The sequence below is a fragment of the Bos javanicus genome, chromosome 13 (assembly GCF_032452875.1).
Source record: "Bos javanicus breed banteng chromosome 13, ARS-OSU_banteng_1.0, whole genome shotgun sequence".
NCBI lineage: Eukaryota > Metazoa > Chordata > Mammalia > Artiodactyla > Bovidae > Bos > Bos javanicus.
The window spans coordinates 33,067,645-33,090,987 of NC_083880.1; the positions used below are offsets into that span (position 1 = coordinate 33,067,645).

At 43.6% G+C, this 23,343-nt stretch overlaps 2 protein-coding genes across 13 annotated transcripts in view; one reads left to right on the plus strand and one right to left on the minus strand.

Annotated features, from left to right (window-relative positions):
• CACNB2 (calcium voltage-gated channel auxiliary subunit beta 2) overlaps window positions 1-7,886 on the plus strand; it is a 424,474-nt gene extending 416,588 nt beyond the window's left edge. For all 9 annotated transcript variants that reach the window (XM_061436168.1, XM_061436175.1, XM_061436167.1 and 6 more), the window contains 4 exons: window positions 3,315-3,466; window positions 5,156-5,251; window positions 6,284-6,469; window positions 7,398-7,886. In XM_061436168.1, coding sequence (XP_061292152.1) covers window positions 3,315-3,466; window positions 5,156-5,251; window positions 6,284-6,469; window positions 7,398-7,886 — 923 coding nt within the window. The remainder of the gene's footprint in view (window positions 1-3,314; window positions 3,467-5,155; window positions 5,252-6,283; window positions 6,470-7,397) is intronic.
• NSUN6 (NOP2/Sun RNA methyltransferase 6) overlaps window positions 4,224-23,343 on the minus strand; it is an 88,077-nt gene continuing 68,957 nt past the window's right edge. For 3 of the 4 annotated variants that reach the window (XM_061436179.1, XM_061436177.1, XM_061436180.1), the window contains 4 exons: window positions 22,522-22,670; window positions 15,572-15,697; window positions 12,100-13,754; window positions 8,058-11,155 (listed from right to left, as the gene is read on the minus strand). In XM_061436179.1, coding sequence (XP_061292163.1) covers window positions 13,539-13,754; window positions 15,572-15,697; window positions 22,522-22,670 — 491 coding nt within the window. In that variant the 3' untranslated portion in view covers window positions 8,058-11,155; window positions 12,100-13,538. Of the gene's footprint in view, window positions 5,302-8,057; window positions 11,156-12,099; window positions 13,755-15,571; window positions 15,698-22,521; window positions 22,671-23,343 lie in introns of those variants that run through there. The other variant, XM_061436176.1, reaches the window with a different exon arrangement.

The window sequence follows — 23,343 nt, forward strand, 5'->3', positions numbered from 1 at the left end:
CACCTACTGGTATGGGCACGTTTCTTTGAAAGCATCATTTTGTGCTTGGAAGTTAAAAGCATTTTCTTCAGAAAAGGTTTATTTACAAATATGTTGCATTGGGTGTCTAAAAAAATCTTTAAGTTTTTAAAGAATATCTCATTTCCACCTTAATTTAAAAAGTGGAAGGTATCTGTGTATCTAAGAATACTAGAATATATGCATATATACACACATGTCCATGATACATATATTAAGCTACTGACATAAATAGATATAATTTTTGGATACATAATAAGATAATGGATTATTTTATCTGTTACCCAGATTTAATAACAAGTATTGCATTTATATTCTTGCCTGGGAAAACCCATGGACAGAGGAGCCTGGCCGGCTCCAGTCCATGGGGTTGCAGAGTCGGACATGACTTGGCGACTAAACAATGAATTACATTCATAATCATTTTTTTAATAGTGCTCAAACCTCTAAAAAACAAGTTATTTTTAAGGCATGGGACTCTTGTGACTGTGTCAGTAGCTGTAATTAACTGATACACAGATGAAAATCTTTGTGATCAAATTTCTTTTTAATGAAACGTAGCTGACAGGTCTACAACATGGTTTGACACATGTATATACTGTATAACGATCACAGAAAGATTACTTACAAGTTTATGTAGTTACAAATTTTCTTCTTGTGAGGAGAACTCTTGAGATCCACTCTCTTAGCAACTTTCAAATAGTATCACTAACTCCAGTTACATCCTTGGGACTTAACTGTACTTTTGATCACCCTCCACCACCCTGTGTTATCTGTATCTATGAACTTGTTGCTTTTTTATTCAGTTCCACATTTCAGTAAGATTATATATTTGTCTCTTATTTCACTTAGCATAAAGCTGGTAAGGTCCATGAGTCTTGTTGCAAATGGCAGGGGTGTGTGTGTGTGTGTGTGTGTGTGTGTGAGAGAGAGACTCATCTTATTCCACTGAGCTGTACTGCATACTAATTTTATATCCTGCAGTTTAATTCATTTATTAGTTCTAACAGTCTATATATATAAATCTCATCATGTCAGCTACAAACAGTGAGAGTTTTACTTCCTTTCCAATTTGGTTGGAAAACAAAGCCTTGGTTTTGTTTCCTGCCTACTTGCTCTGGTTACGCCTTTCAATCCAATGTTGAAAGAAGTGGCGGGAGTAGACATCCTTATGTGGTTCCTAATCTCAGAGGAAAAGCTTCTAGCATTTCCACTGAGTATGATGTCAGCTGTAAACTAATCAGATTTCTTAATGCTTACAATAAACTTAGATTGGAACTTTACTACTGGTGATCGGTGGCTTGTGAAAACACAGGGCACAGAGAAGCAAGGTTATAATTGGAATAAAAAATTTAAGAAGCAAGAAGCAAGAGAAGACATAGTTACAAAAGGAATGATTGAAAGAAATATATATGAACAGTATGTGGTAAGAAAGCCCAGGTACTGGTTACCTAATTTCAACCATTTACTTTGAAGTTAATCCAAGATACTTACATTATCTATAAATATTTCAGTGTGTATTTCTGAACAGTGGAGACCCCTTTTATTTAAACCGTAATGCCATTATCGTACCTCTTTTTTACTATGTATTTATTTGGCTGCACCAGGTTTGAGTTGCCACACTCAAGATCTAGTTCCCTGACCAGGATCCAACCTGGGCCCCTGTGCTGGCAGCATGGAGTCTGAATCACTGGACCACCTGGGAGTCCCTACTGTACCTTAATAATAACCCCCTGGTATCATCACGTTGCCACTCAGCCATGTATCATTTCCCAGCTGTCATATACTATATAGATACAAACACATATATTTTATACACACACACACACATATATACATACATTTTATTCACTTCTGCATCATAAAATATATAAATTACTATTTGTTTGAATCAGGATCCAAATAAACTTCACACATTGTGATTGGTTCTTAGGTCCTTGAATCTCTTAATCCTGTTTTCCATATATCTTTTATCTCCTTGTTATTTTTTTAAGAAACTAGGTCAGTTATCCTACTTATCCTGCAGGGTATTCAGAGACTGAATTTTGCTAACTAAATTACACTGGTGTAGTTTACACAACTGTCTGTTCTCTGTATTTCTTATAAACTTGTCTATTGAGAAGCTTAATAGGTTTTTTTTCTTTTAGCAAAACTGTGTCATGAGTGGTAATGTGACCAAATATTACTTTAAAGCTCGTACCACTAGTGGTTTGGGGCATTTTAAAGACATCCAGGTAAATAAAAGGACACTTAGTTGTAAGAGGCAGATGACTAGTGGCTTGCCTTTTCTGGAATAATACACAAGTTAAAATTATCTCCAGGAACCTTCTGCATGGATGCAAATGCACAAGAAGAGCTAAATGGTGTCCTGTAGGTCCAGGCATCTCATGGGATTGGCCCTTCATGATTGTAGTGGGCACTGGAAGCTATATTGTCCTTTACAGATCTGTGATATTTAGAAACGTAGCTCTTGGCTATCTAACTTTTATCTGAATCTCAAAAATGTAGTTATTCACATTAATTACATTTCAGGTATTCCATAGCACTGATACAGTATATATCCATCATCAGAGAAAATATTCTAGGACAGCCCTTTTTACACTCAAGAGAGAGAATGGAGAAATAGATGAACTGAATGAAAATACTTCGGTATTCAAGTAAATTTATGTTTTTCTATAAGTCTGACAGATTATATATCTGAGGTGCTGCCTCTAATACATAACTGCCCTTTTAAAGCATGAATGTTACAGGACCATCCTTTTGTTGGTGGAAAATACAAGAAGTGTGTTTCTGGCTAGGTTTGTCGTAGACATTCTGAAAATCTGTTTCCTGCTATAGTTCAGCTTGCTCATAAACATCTCTAGACTCCATACCAAGAGGTGGCATGTAAACGCAGGTAAGCCTGTGCAGTGACAGGAAGGCTGGTGATGGGCTGCTAGGCTTGAGTGGTCAGAAACACACACAAGGAAGAGCTCTCTTCATGTTTCTATTTTACAACATTTTAATAAAATGACTCCGTGGAGTGATTTTTATAGCCCCCAAAACAAATTAGCACAGAGAGCCAAAAAGTTTGACTCTCACAGACATCATGGGAAACTAGAAATAAATTTCATAACTGGTTGAGAGAGGAATTCCTAAATTCTCGAGATGTTGTGAAGGAATGGCTCTTTGCAAATGATGCCTGTTATCAGCCCTCTTAGCTGTAGAGCTCACCTGCCTGAGTAACCATTTTACTTTCTCTCAATCTGGTCTAGAAATGCTGAACTTTTAATAAAGTTCTGCTTCACCTTTTACAGCGGAAGTTCAGAGTGAAATCGAAAGGATTTTTGAACTTGCAAGAACACTTCAACTGGTGGTCCTTGACGCGGACACAATCAATCACCCAGCCCAGCTCAGTAAAACCTCTCTGGCCCCTATTATAGTGTATGTCAAGATTTCTTCTCCTAAGGTAAGCAGGTCTGTTACCGTTTGTTCTGCAGTGAAACTTTACTAAAATGTGTGCTTATAGTCTGCTTTCAGAACAGGCTGCTTCTTTATCCATCACTAAGGATTTGGAGAGAGATGTGGTAGATGAGAAGCATTAAGATTCATATAAGCAGAGAGTGATGATAAGTTTCATGGCTGAGAACAGTGATTTCCAAAGTGTGGCCTGTGGAGTCCTGGTCGGGGAGGCTTGGAGACACTTTCAGAGGACCTAGAAGGTCATTTCCCTGATAATCCTCATTGTCCTCCTCTTCCACTGGCCTGACCTTTGTACTGATGGTGCAAAAGAAGTGGTCGGAATGTCTAAGCAGGAAGCAAGACCACACCGGCAGCTGCTGCATTCTTCCTCACCATGAGCTACCAGGTTATAAGTTTCACTTAATGTCCTAATGAGAATCCATCTACTGCCACTGTCTTAGAGGAGTTTGAAAACACTGGATACATTAGTTCCTGGTATGTATTTTGATAGGAGATCCTTGCTGTTGTCTAAAGGCATTACTAAAATATAAATATGTCCCAGACTAGGTCAGAATAAGGTGCATTTTTTTTTACTGGCAACCTTTAAGTTAGATGAGAAGATGCCTCTTTCGCCTATGATTTTAGATGGATTCTTGTGAAATGTGTGAGTATTAATAAGTTAACTGTGCTAGGAATTAAGATTTTACAATCATTAACTCTTACAATTTCTGGTGTCCACACTAAAAATACAAAAACTGGTGATATTAGTTTTAAGAATGTATTTTATTTAAGCCAAAAATATCCTATTTGTTATTTTAATATTTAGTCAATAAAGTGTTATTTGTGGTACTTTGAAGTAGCAAAATTATTAAATTTTGAGTATTCAAAAAGGTGCTACCAGCCTTTTTAATATTCTACGTAATGAAATGGGAGGTACTCGACAAGTACTGGTATGACTATTGCAGTCATCTTAGAACACCATTTTTATTGGAAAGAACAAATGACATGCCATTCAAATTTCAGGACAAATCAATGGAATTTAATAGAGTAGGGTTTCAGATGTTCCATGGCAGCTAATCTTTAAAAAGCTACCACTTGTTTACTGTAGTATCAAAGAAAAATATCCACAATTATCTGAAAAGGTTACTAAAATAGTCCTCCTCTTCTGAATTATGTATCTGGAAGAGGCTGGATTTTCTTCACGTATTTCAAAGTAATGTACTGTGGCAGATTAAATGTAGAAAGAGGAAACATTGGTTATCTTCTGTGAAGTCAGGTTGTAGAGAAATTTGCAAACAATTTTTAGCTATTTTTATCGAAATAAGTGATGTAAGTTAACATGCAACAAGTTTATTGGTCATTCTTAAATGCATTTCTCAGTTTTAATGTCTAGTATGTAAATATTCTAGTTCACATAAAAAGCTCTTGGGATTTCTCAACAGTTTTAAAAAACATAAATCATGAGCGATAAAGTTTGAGAAGTGCTAGCCTTAAAAAAAAGGTTCAGAATAATCCTGGTGGTTTTTGAAGCTTGCCACCGAGATGTATTAATTTTCCAGATCATCTTAGATATTGTTTTCTTGCCTAGTAAACTGTGAGTGCTGTATGAAAAAGGTCCCAGAGAAAAGCGTGAATAATGAACCTTGTTGTCTACCTGAGTACAGACGCTCCTGTTTAAAAACCTCGTATTTTGCAGGTTTTACAGAGGTTAATAAAGTCTCGAGGGAAATCTCAAGCGAAGCACCTCAATGTCCAGATGGTTGCGGCAGATAAGCTAGCTCAGTGTCCTCCAGTAAGTCTCTCTGTTCAGTATAATCCACTTGAAGTCATCAGCCCAGCTTTCTGTTAAGAAAAACCAGACAGACTAGGTAAACACTTGTCCAGAAGAGAACCTTCTCCATTAGCAGTGGGCTTCTTCCCAAAGTGGAGAACTGACCACCTCTTGCCATGAGCACGTGTCTAGGTCATGGTCGTGGCTTGCAAACGGCTACAGTGTGTTCCATGGGGATGTCGCTTTGTTAACATCTAACACATCCATAGTATCGTAAATGAAACACAGTTGTTTCAGAACGTTGGTTGGAAAGACGGATCTATTGGGGGTTGGTTTATTGTTCACTTCTAATCTGGGAGCAAGTTGCTGGCTCTTTATCACCATCTATGAAACTGATCTGAAACCATGCAGACACCAATTTCCAAACCAGTCAGTAAGCAGATTCTGACACCTGAACCCATTCCCACCTTGAATCCCTGTTGTGCATACCATGCTTGGGGACACTACGCTTCTGGGTTTTGTTTTAGCTTTTAATGAGAGGATGATTACAATGTTGTGTTGGTTTTCACTGTACAGCAAAGTGAACCAGCTATACGTATGCATATGTTGCCTACCTCCCAACCTACCTTCTAGGTGGCTTGGGCTTCCTCATGTCCTTCCCTTGCTGCAGCTATTTCCAAGATTCAGCTTTTCACAGTCTCTATGTCAAAAACAGACTTCTTCCTGTACTGTTTGGCTTATAGTCTTCTTTTCTTTTTTACATCTCTCTTCTAACGTAGGGCCAATTCCTTTTTTTCACTATTAGCAAATTTTCTATCATGCCCTTAACAACTGTTATTACACCTGTCCACTTCCTAGTCATTGATACTACTGATATTCGTGTCAACACGTACCCGAGGAGGACCAATGCTTGTAAGCTGACTCCAGAGGACAGTGTGTGGAGGAGTCAGGCAGCACGAGCGGAGACCAAGGGGCTCCCTGCTTTCTCCTCTAAGGTGGGGGGGCAGTCGGGGGCTGGTGTCAGGGTGCCATCTGTAATGTCTGCCCCTGCAGGAGCTGTTTGATGTGATCCTGGATGAGAACCAGCTCGAGGACGCCTGTGAACACCTGGCCGACTACCTGGAGGCCTACTGGAAGGCCACCCACCCTCCCAGCAGCAGTCTCCCCAACCCCCTTCTCAGCCGCACTTTAGCCACCTCCACCCTGCCCGTCAGCCCCACGCTAGCCTCCAACTCACAGGTAAGCGGAGCCCTCATCCACGCCCGGGGTGCCAACGCAGCGTTTGTTCCCATCAGGCAGCTCTCTCCTGAGAGAGCTGTGAGAAAAGCAATGTAAACAGCATCCTGTGAATGTAGATCCCTCTCCCCATATTCTTTAATTGGTGTAGAGTTGCTTTACAAGGTTGTATGGGTTTCTTCCTACAAGGAAGTGGAACAGCTGTATGTCTATCAGCTCTATCCCCTTCCTCTTGCACTGCCCTCCCATCATCCCCCGCTCTAGGTTACCACAGACCACTAACTCTATTAAGACAGGGAGAGAGGAGAAACTTTCCACAGGCCGGCAGCACAGACTCTGGACTCAAGACCGCCTGGGTTCAAATCCCTCCCGGGCCCTGTGCCCCAGGCATCTAATGGCACCAACCTCATGGGGCTCTCCCAAGGGCTGCATCTCGTGACCCTTCATAGAGCAGCATGGAGGGTTGTATTAATAATTTGATACACGTGACTATCTTATGCTAGGGCTGGTCTCATTAAGTGCCATTTAAGTATCTGACTGTTTATCTTTTTTTTTTCCCTTAAAGCCCACATTCCCAGAATTTATCTTCCTATCTGTATCTGAGCAGAGGTGTGGCTCAGTGTTCACCCAGGTGTAGACAGATCTCAGGAATTTGTATCTGTATTTGAACCACAAGAGAACGTATAAAAGAAATCCCTCCTTCCTTCATCTAAAAGAAAAAAAAAAAAGTCATTGTTCAAAGTCTCTAAAAGGCTGAAATGAAATCTAACCCAGCTTGCTTGCTTAATTCTTTTGGTAACATCCAGTAGCATTTATATTATATTGGATTTGATGTTAATTTGTAAGCGCCAAGGACAGCGCAAAGGGACTGGACTTAAAAGGACTTGCCTTTGTGACGGGGGTTCTCCTGTATTTGCTCCTCCGTCTCCAGGGTTCTCAAGGGGATCAGAGGACGGATCGCGGGGCTCCGGGCCGCTCTGCTTCCCAAGCTGAAGAAGAACACTGCCCGGAACCGGTCAAGAAAGCCCAGCATCGTTCCTCCACCCAGCACCACAACCATCGCAGTGGCACCAGCCGAGGCCTCTCCAGGCAAGAGACCCTGGACTCGGAGACGCAGGAGAGTCGCGACTCCGCCTACGCGGAGCCCAAGGAAGAGTACTCGCACGAACACACGGACCACTACGCCCCGCACCGTGACCACAACCACCGAGAGGAGCCCCACGGGGGCGGTGAGCACAGACACAGGGAGACTCGGCACCGCTCCAGGGACCCGGACCGAGAGCAGGACCACAACGAGTCCAACAAACAGCGGAGCCGCCACAAATCCAAGGATCGCTACTGTGACAAGGACGGGGAAGGGCTGTCCCGGAGACGCAACGAGGCCGCGGACTGGAACAGGGATGTTTACATCCGCCAATGACTTTCCTGCCCTTTTGTGTTGTTGTTGTTTTTTTAAGTCTTGTATACCCACCACCCACCCACATCGATCTTGGGGGGAAGGGGGTCTACACCGCAATCATGTGATTTGTCTTGTATATTTTGTACTGCTGTTGCTTGGATAGCAACAGCATGAAATAGAGTATTAATACACTTTTCTTTTGTAAGTGCTCTATCAATTGGCCTGGAAGGGCTGCAGGCCTCTGGCTGTCTACAGAACCTTGAACCCCGTCTGGGGTAGCTGCCACTCGAACAAATCTGTTGCCGTCTGAGTGGCGTTGGTATTTTAAGAAGCATAGCTGATGTTTTCGAAAATGTGGTTGATATATCCAGTGGGCTAGAACTGGCCCAGATAAAAAGTGGACTTTCCTGATTCTTGCCGAATTTTTAATATGTAGGCACTTGATTTGCATATTCATCCATGGACCACTGTTTCTTGCTTGTACCTCCGGCTGACTAAATTTGGGGACAGATTCAGTCTTGCCTTACACAAAGGGGATCATAAAGTCAGAATCTATTTTCTATGTACTAGTATTGTGTACTGTATAGACAGTTTGTAAATGTTATTTCTGCAAACACCTTCTTACGATAATTATATATATTATATATAATATATATATATCAGTTTGATCACACTATTTTAGAGTCTTAATGCCAAGTCAGCAGACCTGCTTTATGAATTACAGGGACTAGAAAAGCCCACCTTCAGGAAATTTGTAATAGCATCGACTCGACACCCATCCCCGTTCACTAGTCTGTACATACTGTAAATATGTGTGGCTGCTTGACTTGAAAAGGCTTGATTTCTGAATGTTTCACCATCCTTGTAAGTTTATCATTTCTGACCATAAATTATGGGAAATATATAACCAAACTCCAAGGGTTGTTCTACTCCGTGCAGTTCACACTGATTGTGACGACCACGTCCTGCGTAGCTTGTGTCTGAGGTCACAGCACTGGAGTCTAGGAGCTGGAACCCGTGTGCGTGTGGGTCTGGGGGTGAGCATGTGCGAGCAAGTGGAGGGTGTGAGTGTGGAAGACGCAAGAAGCATCCAGCCTGGGCCACCGGCGCACACCCACCTGGCTCCGCCGTTCACTATGCTGCTGAGGGAGCCGCCAGGGCGTAGCGGGGAGCTCGCTGCCAAAGGAGACTCGCTCAGAGAGCTCCCACCTGCTGGCTCCTTGGTCGTGCCCCTGGAGAGGAAAAATACGGGCCGCTTTTAACTGTGAGTGTTCCACTGGAAATGTCTGATCTCTAGTGTGTTCGAGTGTCTGTCGTAGGGAGAAACGTTTACACAGCTTGTAGAATAATTTCAGGGGAAAATCAGAGACCCTGATTCCTCCCGCCCCACTGGCTGTTCCCCTCTTATCTCCTCAATCCATCGCCTCCCTTTCCATCCCCATCTCCCCCACCCACTCCGACACTTTCACTGTCCGTCAAAACCTAGAAGTGCTTCTTAAAACCAAAGTTTCTGCTCTTCAGAAGAAATCAGGGCAAAATGAGGTGACTTGAAGTGAACAAAGATGTTGAGGTTTTCCTGCGTGGGACACCTGCCCTGAAGGAGAAGCCACAAGATGCTGAGCCTGGTGTCAGGGACACGTTGTCGGCAGCCTGCGAGGTGGCTGTCACGCTGAGGCTGAAACCTGCTCTGCCTCTCTTACGTGTCCATCTGTCCAGTAATGCCTGGACAGGTAAGACAGTATTAGGTGTGCACGGACCTGGCACTTGAAGTCTGTTCCTGGAAAACTCCTATGATTGCCTACCTTCAGACCTGGACATTAAAAATTCTTATTTTGTTAAATAAGGCTATTTTTATTTCGCTTCTTTGGTTATTCCAGGTTCTTGCCAAATATCCTTGGACCTTTACAAGTAAAACTGTCTCATGTTTAATTATTTTCCTCCCCCAAAGAAAACTCAAGAGTTATAAAAATGAATTATACATATAGTGTTTTATCAGATAATAGAGGAACCATTTCCCTCAATCTGTTAATTAGCTCTGTACTCATACCTTTGTTGAATATAAAAACACTAGTCATAATATATAAATTTTCAGTGTAAATTAGTCACATCATTGGGAAACCATGTTCCAATTAAAATTACTTTTATAAAATACTTTCAGTCAACTTTCCATCACGGTAAGATGTCCACTAATCACCGGCCCCCAACCTTTCCTATACAAAGTTACATCCCAGTTCATGATTTTGGAATATTTAAATTCTTGAGGTATAACTGGTATGTATCTTTTTTGCTGCTACCATTAATCCCTTTCAAAGAACTACATTAACGGATTCCCTTTTTAAAAATTTTGTACCTGGACCTTTCGTTTCTCACTTTACTGTGAAACACATTAGTCCAAATCAGAGTGTTCCTCAGAAACCTCTATTGTAGGATCTGACATAAGCACATCTATCTGTGAAGACTTTTTAGTGGGTGTATGTGTAAACGGTGTGTGCGAAATATGTAAATGAAGAAACAATCCCAAGGACAATGGGATATTTACTGACTCGTAGAATGTAAAATTCTAAGTCTTTTCACACAGCAAAGGTTTCAGCTTAACCAACTCGGTTGTAGAATCATGATTTTTGTAGTTAACCTAGAAAATGCTGGAAATGTTCTGAATAGTTCTGTGGGTTTTTTTTCCCTTGTCAAACCCATTTCGGTTTTCCCTCTGCTCTCTCTCTACTGCTCATTTAAGTTACTGTTACAAAAAGGTGCTGCTAAATGTAGGCCATCTTAGTTATCCTGTACTTCAGGACAATGCCACATTTGAACATGGTCTGCTCTGCATTCATGTCAAACCTTCACTGTCAGCTACACCAAACTGTTCAACAAGCCTGGTTTAAAGTCATTCAAACAATAAAGAGCTGGCTTCTGCACTGTTTACTATTAGTAGTATTAATTGCCATTTCAGGAGTGATTCTTACAGGTGAAAGTATGTTAAACACTTACCTGCACTTCCCTCACGTGGCTCATCTTCCAGGGCTGGGGAGGTCATGGCCTGCAGTCCCCTCCCCACGACGACTGCCAAGTGCCAGCTTCCAGCAGGTCAAAGGTCTCCGGGGGTCTGAGCACAGCAACGTCAGCTTCCTCTCACCTTCATCCTTACATGTTCAGCAATTCTTGCCTCCGACGTTGAATTTTATTTTTTCCCTTTTAAACTGATCCATCATCAGATCTTCATTTTAATCCTCGCCCTTGGCTCAATGACATGATGCTGCTGGTCCAATCTTGTTAACAGGTCAAGAGTCACTCTGGTGGAGACACAGGTAATTAGATGTCTCTGGGTCAGTGGTTGAATTGTGGTTAAGTTACATTTTTAAGTATTTGTACTTTACTACTTAAAATGTGATACACGGTTTTGAAGTAAAATGTACTCACTGTGGAATTAAAATGCTTCTGTTTCAGAAATAACTATGACAACATTAAATATGTTAAAAAAAATGTATTCGTTCTCCTCTGCACTTCCCTTTCTTCCATCTATCATATTTTTTCTTAAATGTCTGCGTTCCTTAGGATTGAATGTGTTTTGTGTTCCGTTTTTTTTTTTTTTTTTTTTTTAAAGAAACCACTGGAAAATGTCTGTTAAAGAAACAAATGTTAATCCTATTTCTTATCTGCCATTACTGTTTTCAACATGCAAATTTTTTCTTCTGTTTTGCCTGTACTGTTTATATTTTGGCGTTTGCTGGTATTAATCAAAACTTCTCATGTTTGCTGCGAGGCTCCTTCCCGACCATTTCCATCCCAGCCTAGCACCTAAGGTTCTGCAGAGAGCACGAGAAGGGATGGCCTTTCTGTGTTTTAAAATCGCACTGAAAGTTCCAGGGGTACGCTGAGCCCTGGAAACAAGTACACAGGTCAACAGTGTTTCCCTTTAGACAGATGACACCTGCTGGGTGTGGGGCAGAATGAGGGATGGAAAGAAGTCAGTGACATAGTGAGTCTTAGGGCACTTGGTGTGGGTTTTCCCTCCTTCACTAAGGGAGTAACAGTGATCTGCTCTGAAGCTGTACAGAAAGGACAAGGTTCCTGCCTTCCTGGGGGCAGGTGTCAAGGACATGCCTTGTTCCCTAGGGTGATGTGTCAAGTGCTGTGACAGGAGGAGTCAGAGGTCCAAGGGGTGCAGAGACGGCCCAGCTGCAGAGAAGAGTGTGAAGAAATGCTCGCTCAGAGCAGAGGCCTCTGAAGATCTCACCTGATCCAAGACCTTGCACTCTTCTCTACACAAGAAGTTTCGAGAAATTCCTAACGTAGACCCTTTGTTGCTGTTGTTTAGTTCCTAAGTCACGTCCAGCTCTTTTGCAACCCCATGGACTGTAGCCCTCCAGGCTCCTCTATCCATGGAATCTCCCAGTCAAGAATACTTAAGTGGGTTGCCGATTTTCTTCTCGAGGAGATCTTCCCAACCCAGGGATCAAACCTGCATTTCCTGCATTGGCAGGCAGATTCTTTACCGCTGAGCCACCAATGAAGCCCAGTGGAGACCTGTGAAGGGCGGGGAGGGGGAAAAACTATTAGGTATCCACTTTAAATGCCCAGAGGCTCAGGAATTTTGAGGTGATTCAAATTAACAAAACAGATCCATTTAACATGACAGAGACACCTTTTAACCCATGGTGGGTATTTTAATAGATCGCATCTAAAAAGCATGTGGGATGAAGCGAGCCCACAGTTACAGTCATTTGACAGGCAGTCCACATATACTGGCCACTGCGGGAGATGTCTGGTCACCTCTGTGGTGTGGGTGATTTCAGATTTGATGGTGAAGTAGTCTTGTTTTATCTTGATCTATCCTAGTCACAGCTGCATGGTCTGGGGTTGGTGTTCTATGGAGTTGGCAGGAAAACACCAAGGCCTGGCCACTTCCCAGCTCTCACAAGACGGTCTTCTCTTTCTCACCAATCATACCTCTAATAATCTGTATCTTCCATTAGATGATGAAAGGTACCCAAATTCTATAATAGTCTCATTTTTAATCTACAGAGTTAAAATTCATTTTAGTTTTTAGTTTAAAACATGAAGGAAAAAGAAAACACAGTGAAGGGTGACTGTCACTTGGGAGTGATCCAGAACTCATCTGAAAGAGGGGCTGATATACCAAACAGTAACAGAAGAAGTCAAGTGAAACCCTCAGCTCAGTTCCTGGTACATGATAATAAGTTACGGACTACACACCCTGAATTCTGAAGGAACTCATACTTAGGAACTCAGTAACAGGAAACATGTTTTATAACCAAATTAAATACTGCTAATTTTACTCCTTTTGTTAAATCCACTCATTTTAACATTAAAAATGACTTGCATTCTTTACAAATTAAAACAAAGACCCCAAATGAAAATATGTTCCAGACATCGACAGGCACCTCCTTTTCTTTATACTCTGCTAAATCCATAAAGGAAAAATTTTCTTAAAAACGCAAAGTATAATCTCAACACACACCCCACTCCCACCCCAACCCTCCAGTTTCTTTCTCTGTGAAGCAGAGTCTCTTGATTACTGGTGGAACAGCTGGCAGCCTTTTCTGTTTCTCCAGCAACCACATCAATCACATGGTTTGATGAGAGTTTGATTTAAAAAAAAAATAATAATAACCACCAGGCACATGTTTGGAATCTTCATTTCTAAAGATCCTCCTACTGTGTGCTTTTGCATTTTACAAATTTTGCTATGAAAAAACCTATACAATCCTTATTTGCCAGCCAAACCAGGTCTTCTATGCTGGCGTCTCTCAGAGAACCAATGTCACGGTCCAGTGACCGCATTGCAGAGGGATCGAATCGCTGCAGCCGTTTCAACTGTTCAGGTGACAGGCCAGCTCCCAGCATCCCTTCTCCTCCCACCTGTGGGTCCTGCTCGGGAGAAGAATAAACACAGATGAACATCCTCGTGTTAGTAAGAGTGCCTGTGCACCATTTATGTTAAAAGACAAACTGAGTTGTAATTACCACCAATTCCAGAAACAGAAAAATAAGTAAATACCTTTGTGTGTGTGTGTGTGTGTGAGAGAGAGAGAGAGAGAGAGAGAGAGAGAGAAACGGACATGCTGCTTTTCTGTATAATAAAGTAGGATAATGGTAAGAGCAGTCACTTGATGACTGAACTCCTAGGATGGGCTTTACGCTTCTCAAGGACCACAACATGCAGAAGGCCTGAGCACCGGTCAGCAACACATGGATTCCAGGTGCAGCTCTGCACATCTTAGCCGTGTGACTTTAGAACAATAACTTACCTGTTTCCTCATCTACCAAACAGATAAAATACTCAGTTCTGAGGCTTAAATAAGGTGATATCATGCCTGACACACAGTGGGCACTCAGTATGTCTGTGGGCCTGACATACTCATGGGCACATCACGAGATGAAAATTCAGCTTTATTTGTCAGACCCTCCCAAAGCTGACAGGAGGCACCTGACAGGAGGCCTCTCTCTGATCCATACCAATGGGATGATAAAAATTTCTCTTTTTTTGTTGTTTTTTAAATGTACTAGAATATCTAAAGAGATGAGAAAACGAAGGCTGTGCTGATTAGAAGAATAAAGAATCATAAGGAACTGAGTGGTCTGTGCAAACTGCTACTCCAAAAATTGCACAAGCCTAACTTAAGGCACCGTTTCACAGATAAATGTTTATGTTACTGAAGATACATTTTCTTAGGCTTCTATCAGAAAACCTACTGTCTACTAACGCATGGTGGGGTTCCATCTCTGGTAGTATACATTGAATATACATGCACTCACTCACACACACACAAAATTGGAGTGAATTCTCAAGTCTTCTTTTCATCTACAATGTAATTATCTTAATTTCTGAGTCTAGAAAGCATCTCCAGATTGCTTTCTAGTTACGTATCCAATTACTTACTAGAATTCTGTCCTGGAAAGTCTGAAGTTAAAGGTCCAATGTATCTGAATTAATGTGAGCATTACTACAGATTTAAACCTAGTCTCAAACATCATGGGCAGAAAAATCTAGTCATAAATATATTTTAATAAAAACCTGAACTAAAAGGCAGTGCTAAGTAAAAGAAAGTGCAAGGGAGTTTTTAAAATGTTCTATATCGTATCTAAGAAACCAAAGGAAGAGATTAACCTGCGCTATCTTCCCCCGCTTGGCTACTCTTTTGAATCCCGGTTATCAAAGCCTGTTTGGGCTTTGATATGTCATGAGAAAAAATGCTCACCATCTCCCCAAACCAGAAAAGTACAGGACTGAGAGAGGGGAAAAGGGTTTTAGAAACAAAATTCCAAATAACATGAACAAGAGCGACAAGTCAAACATGTATCAAAAATCCACCTGAGTTCTATGGTCATTTACACACATTACTGACTGGGGGACTTTTGCAGAAATTAACACCTGTGGCTGGCAAGTCGTTATGTAAGTAATACTGATACGTCTCCAGTCAATAACATTTGGATAACAAAATACGTATTAACACATCTCTGGTCAGTAAGAGTAAAGGCCTGGAAATCCTGGATCAGGATGTGAAAACTCCAGATGTTCCAGGACCATCTGGAATGGCTTTCATTGGAAAAACCGCCCTGAGCGCCACAAGATTTGTTTCAGGAGTTTTGCATGACGTATCCCTTCACGTAACTCTGGGTTCATCACTACACTTACGTTCCCGTGACCTACTGGATCACCTGGAGAGAGCTGCCACGGTCCTCACCTGGTGCTGAAGCTGAAGGCCGGGAAACGCCTCGAGGGCCCAGGCAACCTGTTCCTCATTTTCTGCCAGGGTAACAGTGCACGTGCTGTACACCAGCACGCCCCCCGGCTTCAGCAGCTCCACCGCCTGAAGACAAGAGCGGTCAGACCACAGGCGTCAGGAAAGCAAGCACACATTTGAAATGCATATGCAAAATAACATCTGGAGGTGGAATAATTTGCACAGGACATCTACTGAATGCTGGCAGAGGACCTCAGCCTTCTGAAGGGACAAGAAAACCTCCACATAACCGGGCAAAAGGAAAAGGCAAGAGAATGGAATCAGGACGGGCCCTGCACCCTAGGGAGAAAGCTGTGAATGGAGGAGGAGAGATTCCTGCGCCCTGGCAAGTCCCCTCACTGGCAGTGGAAGAACCCATCCAGTCTGCAGCACCCAGAGGAGGGGGCCGCTCAGAAGGCTGGCACCTCCAGCCCGTGCTCCTCAGTCTGAGATGTCCATCTGTCAGTTCAGGTGGAGACTGGGTGCAGAAGCTCGGGCTTTGGAGACAGTCCCAGGGAGAGGCCCAGGGTTGGCTGCATGGGGACAGCTTGCAGAGGTGGCATTATGGCAAGTGAGGCTTCGCGCAGCAGCAGCCAGGGCCTGACAGAGAAGCAAGGCACCGTCGTCTGGGGGGTGCACCCAAGGAGAGAGGCAGAGAAACCATAAGAGCTGCCTACCCCATGCCTGTTCCCAGGCAACAGTGCACCCCCGTAACGAGGGAACAAGGCCAGCATGTACTGAGCAAACAGGCAGCAAGCATCCACCCCCTCGATTCCAGACAACACAGAGGAGTAGACGGACCCAACCTCTCTTCTCACAAAAACACCAAAACCACAACAAACTGCCGAACCACTGCCAACGTGAAAGGACTGGAACCTACCAGTAAAGAGAGTCTGCTTCCAAAGACAAGGAGGAGGCCACAGCGAGACGGCAGGAGGGGCGCTTTTGCAACATAAATCCCGTACCCACTGGTGGGGGATCCACCAACTAGAAAATAATTATATCGCAGAGGTTTCCCACAGGGTGAAAGTTTTGAGCATCACGTCAGGCTCCCCAGCCTGAGGGTCTGGCATCAAGAGGAGCAGCCCCCAGGATATCTGCTTTGAAAGCCAGCAAGGCTTGAATGCAGGATCTGCACGGGATGGGGGAAAACAGAGACTTCAGTCCGGGCGGACACACGCAGATTTCAGGTGCACTGGGACCCAGCGCAAAGCAGTGCCTCCACAGGAGCCTCGGCCGGACCCACCTGAGGGTTGTGGAGGGTCTCCTGGGGAGGCGGGGGTTGCTGTGGCTCCCTGTGGGAGCAAGGTCACTGGTGGCAGAGATGCCAGGGAATACCGATTGGTGTAAGCTCTCCAGGAGGTCTTTTAGCACCAAGACCTGGCCCTGCCCAACAGCCTACAGTGTTGGAACATCTCCAACCAAACCACCAGCAAGACAGGAACACACAGACTCACCACCCATCAGCAGACAGGACGCCTGAAGCCATACGGAGCTTACCCACAATACTAAATGGAATAAGCCCAACAGAGAAAGACAGATATCGTATGACATCAGTTAGTGTGGAATCCAAAAAAATGATACAAAGGAATTTACGTAAAAACAGAAACAGACTCACAGACTTCAAAAGCAAATCTATTACCAAAGGGGAAAGGCAGCAGGGAGGGATATACCAGGAGGTGGAATTAACATATACATATTACTATATATAATACATAATCAGCCAGGGACTACCATATAGCACAGGAACCCTATCAATATTCTGCAATAACTTACATGGGGAAAGAATATGAAAAATAGTAGATATATGTATAACTGATTCACTTTTCTGTACACGTGAAACACAACATTGTAAATCAACTGTACTCCAACACAAAATAAAAAAGGACACATGCACTCCCGTGTTCATAGCAGCGCTACTTACAATAGCCAAGGCACAGAGGCAACATCAACAGAGCAATGGATAGAGGTGTGGCACATATACACAGGTCAGATTTCACAAACAAACAGTTACCAAAGGGGAAAGGTGGAAAGTGAAGTGAAGTGAAGTCGCTCAGTCATGTCCAAGTCTTTGTGACCCCGTGGACTGTAGCCCACCAGGCTCCTCCGTCCACGGGATTCTCCAGGCAAGAATACTGGAGTGGGTTGCCATTTCCTTCTCCAGGAGATCTTCCCAACCCAGGGATCGAACTTAGGTCTCCTGCATTGCAGGCGGACGCTTTAACCTCTGAACCACCAGGGAAAGGTGGAAGGGAGGGATAAATTAGGAGTTTGGATTAACACCTTGGAAAAGACCCTGATGCTGGGAACGATTGAAGGTAGGAGGAGAAGAGGACGACAGAGGATGAGACGGTTGGATGGCATCACCGACTCCATGGACATGAGTTTGAGCGAGCTCCGGGAGTTTGTGAAGGACAAGGAAGCCTGACGTGCTGCAGTCCATGGGGTCGCAAAGCATAAGACACAACTGAGCGACTGAACTGACTGAATGACTAGGATTAATATACACACACTACTATACGTAAGATGGGTTTCCCAGGTAGCACAGTGGTAAAGAATCCACCTGCCAAGGCAGAAGGCAAGGATTAGATCCCTGGGTCAGGAAGATCCCCTGGAGAAGGAAATGGCAACCGGCCCCAGTATTCTCACCTGAGAAATCCCATGGACAGAGGAGCCTGGCAGGATACAGTCCGTGGGGTTGATAAAGAGTTGGATATGACTGAGCAACTAAACAACTATATATGTAAATAATCAACAACGACCTACTGTACAGCACAGGGAGTTATATGGCTCATTATCTGCTCAATGTTATATGGCAGCCAGGATGGGAGGGGAGTCTAGGAGAGAATGGATACATCTGTATGGATGGCTGAGTCCCTTTGCTGCGCACCTGAAACCATCACAACATTGTTAACTGGTTATACCCCAATGCAAAATAAAAAGTATCCAAAGAAAAATATGATTATTGAAAAAAAACAATGTTCCAGACCAGATGCATTTCATTAGTTCAGAGCTGTTTCAGCCCATCTGGACCAAGACTTTTCCCAAATATGATCATTCAGTTTCATGGGTTTGCTGCTACTGCTAAGTCACTTCAGTTGTGTCCGACTCCCTGCGACCCCAGAGACAGCAGCCCACCAGGCTCCCCCGTCCCTGGGATTCTCCAGGCAAGAACACTGGAGTGGGTTGCCATTTTCTTCTCCAATGCATGAAAGTGAAGTCACTCAGTCGTGTCCGACCCTCAGCGACCCCTTGGACTGCAGCCTTCCAGGTTCCTCCATCCATGGGATTTTCCAGGCAAGAGTACTGGAGTGGGGTGCCACTGCCTTCTCTGTTCATGGGTTTAGATACCATTTTTATGCTGAAAATTCACCATTTTTAGGTGAGACTCCTTTTTGATTTCTGTTCCCATATATTCAACTGCTTTCTCAATATTTTTCCCATCCCACACTGAATGCCTACCTTCCTCTGAAGCCTCCCAGAGAAGGATCCCCCCGTCCTTCCTGGGGTACAGGCCCCAACCCTGGATCATCTTTTGCGCCTCTTTCCCTCACGTTCCTGTCCGTCCAGTAAATCCTCTTGCCTCTAGCTTCAGAACAGACCCAGGAGTCTCACGACTGCCACTGCTGCCATTCTGCTCCTAGTTTCATGATTTTTTTTTACCTGGATTATTCCAACTGTTTCCCACCTGCTTTGTTCCCTGCCCTCCTCCCATCTATTCTCAACACAGCAACCCAAGTGGTGCTTTTAAAACTGCCTCTTCGCAGCTCAAAACCCTTCCCTGGGGAGTTCCCTGGTGGCCAAGGACTCTGCACTTTCACAGCTGGGGCCCGGGTTCAATCCCTGGTCAGGAACTAAAATCATGCATGCCTCAAGGGACAGCCAAGAGAACAAAAAACCCTTCCAATATTCCTTGTCATCACTTGGAGTCAAAGCTCATGGCCTCAGAGTGGCCCTCCCGACGTATGTACAGCAGCCCCTTGCAGCCTTCCCCTCTGTGTGCCTGGCTTGTCCTGCCTGAGCCCCACCAGCCTCTGCGGTTCTGGCTGGTGCGGCACCCCTGACAGCAGCAGCCCAGAGAGCCTGTTCCTTCCCTGCAGGGCTTGCTCCCTGCGCATCATCCATGTCTCTCTGCTTCCACTTTGGGTGCCCCCCCCCACCAGCTCCTCTCTTCAGTTTGCTCCATAGGGTCACACCTTGGATACACAAAATCACTTACTCATCTCTCTGTTTATATTCCTCCCCAGTTAGAAATGCAGGTAGCACTATTGGTAAAGAACCTGCCTGCCAATGCAGGAGATGTAAGAGATGCAGATTCAATCCCTGGGTCAGGAAGATCCCCTGGAGGAGGGCACGGCAACCCACTCCAGTATTCTTGCCCGGAGAATCCCATGGACAGAGAAGCCTGGCAGGCTCTACTGCATGGTGTTGCAAAGAGTCGGACACAACTGAAGCGACTTGCAAAGCACAGTACCAGTTAGAAGAGAGACCCCATGTAAGCTCTAATAGACCAGTACCAATGTGTTCTTGTGATTGCTTCAGTTCAAGGAAACTGTATTGTGTTAAAAATTGTAAAAATTACTGTGAAGATTCATTTAGCAAACAGAGGTGGACAGAAGGATTTTCTTATGTATCAAAACTTGTCTATAATTATGTCATCTATGTGCCAAAAGAACAAATAAATTACTTTAGTTGGAAAAAAATAAAAGAAACCTCATGTAAAAGGGCAAGGGTTAACTATCATATCATCAGCACCCAGCACTAGCACACAGGAGCTGCCCATATGTATTTGTTCAAGAAATAAAGTGTAATATGAAAATGAACCTTCCCCAAATAATTAAAGCTTTTTTCAAATCCCTAAATTTTTAAAAAATGTTAATGAAAATCTTAAAAAAAAAAGCATATACTAGTATCTCTTAACCATAGTAGACCAATCAAAATTTAAACTTTGCTAGCTGCTATTTGAGCATATTACATGGCTTTTCTCAACAAATCTTATCACTGCCAGAGGAATGGTTCCGGTCTCCAGTGAGGCAACCCCATCAGGTGGAGGCACCCTCCCCATTTCTCAGTCATGAAACCCAGGTATCCAGAGTAACTGATGCAGAGACACCGTATCCAGTCTCAACTCCCACCCTCACCCAAAGGCTCATGTGCTGGATTTTACTCTCTCTTGCACATGGTCAGGGGCTCCTTGTCACTAAGACCAACACATCTTCTCCCAGTGGCCTCTTAAAATGCCTAAAGGAGCTGAAACAAACAAAAAGCCAAGTCTCTTAAAACAGGGTCCTAATTTTTTATCCTTGGCCTTCCCTGGTGGCTCAGCAGTCAAGAATCTGCTTGCCAATGCAGGAGACACGGGTCTGATCCCTGGGCCAAGAAGATCCCCTGGGGAAGGAAACGGCTACCCACTCCAGTATTCTTGCCTGGGAAATCCCATGGACAGAGGAGTCTGGCAGGCTATAGTCCATGGGGTCGCAAAGAGTCATACATGACTTAGCGACTAAACAACAGGAGCAACAAAATTTTACCCAAACGTCAAAGTGGGTTGTAGCTATAAGCAAAGCTTCTTTTTCTCTGCTTGCTGTTTCAACTTCCAGGATGCGTTCTCTCAAGACCATATAGAAGAGAAAGAATCCACTGCAACAATCCACTCCCAGTGCCACTTTTGGGTAGGAAAGGAGACACCAGGAGTGCTGAAGAGAAAGGCACTCAAAGACAACTCCAGAGAGGGAGTCATCGGAGCATATCCGCTGTTGTTATAGCCTGTGTTTATAATTAGAGAGCTGAGAGGAAATGGCGGGACCGACTTCGATCCAATGCTGTCTGCTTCCTGGGGAATCCATGAAATCATGTTTACAAGGCTGAGAGAAACTCTCACGTGTCTTATCAGGGCCTCCTGTGAGACATCCCGGAGACCAGTCTAACTTGCTAAGTCTGCCTGGTCCTTCTACATCCTACACTGGATGCTGTCACGTCCCAGTTTCATGAACGAGTTCACCTCTGTTGGATTTCCCACCTTTAATTCACGAAGATGATTAGGAAGTCTATTAAAAAGCTATTTATTTATCTAATTATTTTTGCCATGCCACATGACATAAGGAATCGTAATTCCCCATTCAGAGACCGAACCTGTGCCCCCCTGCAGGGCAAGCGCAGTCTTAACCACTGGACACCAGGGAAGACTCAAAAGTATTTTACTTTATATCCAAATGTTTTACATCAGTTAGTAACTCTATGTTAACAACCCTCTGTTTTTAAGGTAAAGCAGAATGTTTCAAATTCACTCAATGTCTCAGAGAAGAAATTCAACTACTGCCTGCGATGACAGAATGAGTCAATGTAAAGGAAGACTAGGTCTCTGGTGCTCTCTGTGTGTGGTATGTATAAAACTTACCACTTTAGCCATTTTAAAGTGTAAAATTCAATGGCATTAAGTATTAATATATTCACACTGTTGTACAACCATCACCGTTATCCATCGCCTGAACTCTTCCAAACTGAAACTCTGAACCATGAAACATTAACTCCCGATTCGTCCTCCTGCTCCTTCAGCCTCCGGTAACCTATATTCTACTTTCTGTCTCTATGAATTTGCCTTTTCTAGACACTATATAAATGAATCACACACACCATTTGGTCCTTTTGTGTCTGGCTTATATAATTCAGCATAATATGTTCAAAATTCATCCATGTTGTAGCATGCATCAGAATTTCATTCCTTTCCAAGGCTGGCTAAAATGTCATTGTTTGTACAAACATATTTTACTTATCCATTCATCTACTGATGGACATATGGGTTTTTCCCACATTTTTAATTACTGTGAATAATGCTGCTATGAAAACTGCTCTCAGTCTTTAAAATATCGAACTAGGTCACCTTTCTTCCATAACAAAGTAGCATCACATACCACAGTGAAGAGTTTTCGCTGTAATGGTTGGTAGGACATTACTTCTTTCAAAGTCCAAGTACATGCCATGTTTGGCCTCTGTCCCATTCCACTGCAGGGAGCATCGAGAAGAATTCGGTCAAACGATTCTGGTAAGAATGGAGGTTCTCCTGTAAAGAAAATTATAAATATATTTGTGGAAGGGCACAGACAGCGCCAGCATGCTAGGAATTCCACCAGAGGGCTCCAGGATATTTCTATGCTGTCCTGGGGGCTGGCACAGTGAGCTTCTGCAACTAGGAAACCCATCAGTGGGTGCCAGAACCCACCCCGCTGTTCTATGAGGATGCAAATACCACCCCCCCGACATACATACTGGGAAACCTATCAGTGCTAGGATCTGCCCACGGCATCCCAGGAGGGCGCGAACAGCTCCCCTAAGACATTTCCCCAGAAGATGGGCTGAAACCACAGCTGAACCTCAGGGGCTGTGTGAGTAAGAAGGAAGAGCTGAAATCCCTCCTCACAGCTGCTCAAACTGCAAAGTCACATCTCTGTGGACAGCTTCCTAAACTCAGCACCTACAAAACATCCAAACTGCTCCTGCAGCTGGGACGGGTCTGGCTCTAGCAGCCATGGGTCCAAGACTGAACCAGGAAGAGGCAGAAAATAAGAACAGACCAATCGCAAGTAATGAAATTGAAAGTATAATTAGAAATCTTCCAACAAACAAAAAAGTCCAGAACCAGATGGCTTCATAGGTGAATTCTATTGAATATTTAGAGAAGAGCTGACATTGCTCCTTCTGAAAATCTTCCAAAAAACTGCAGAGGAAGGAACACT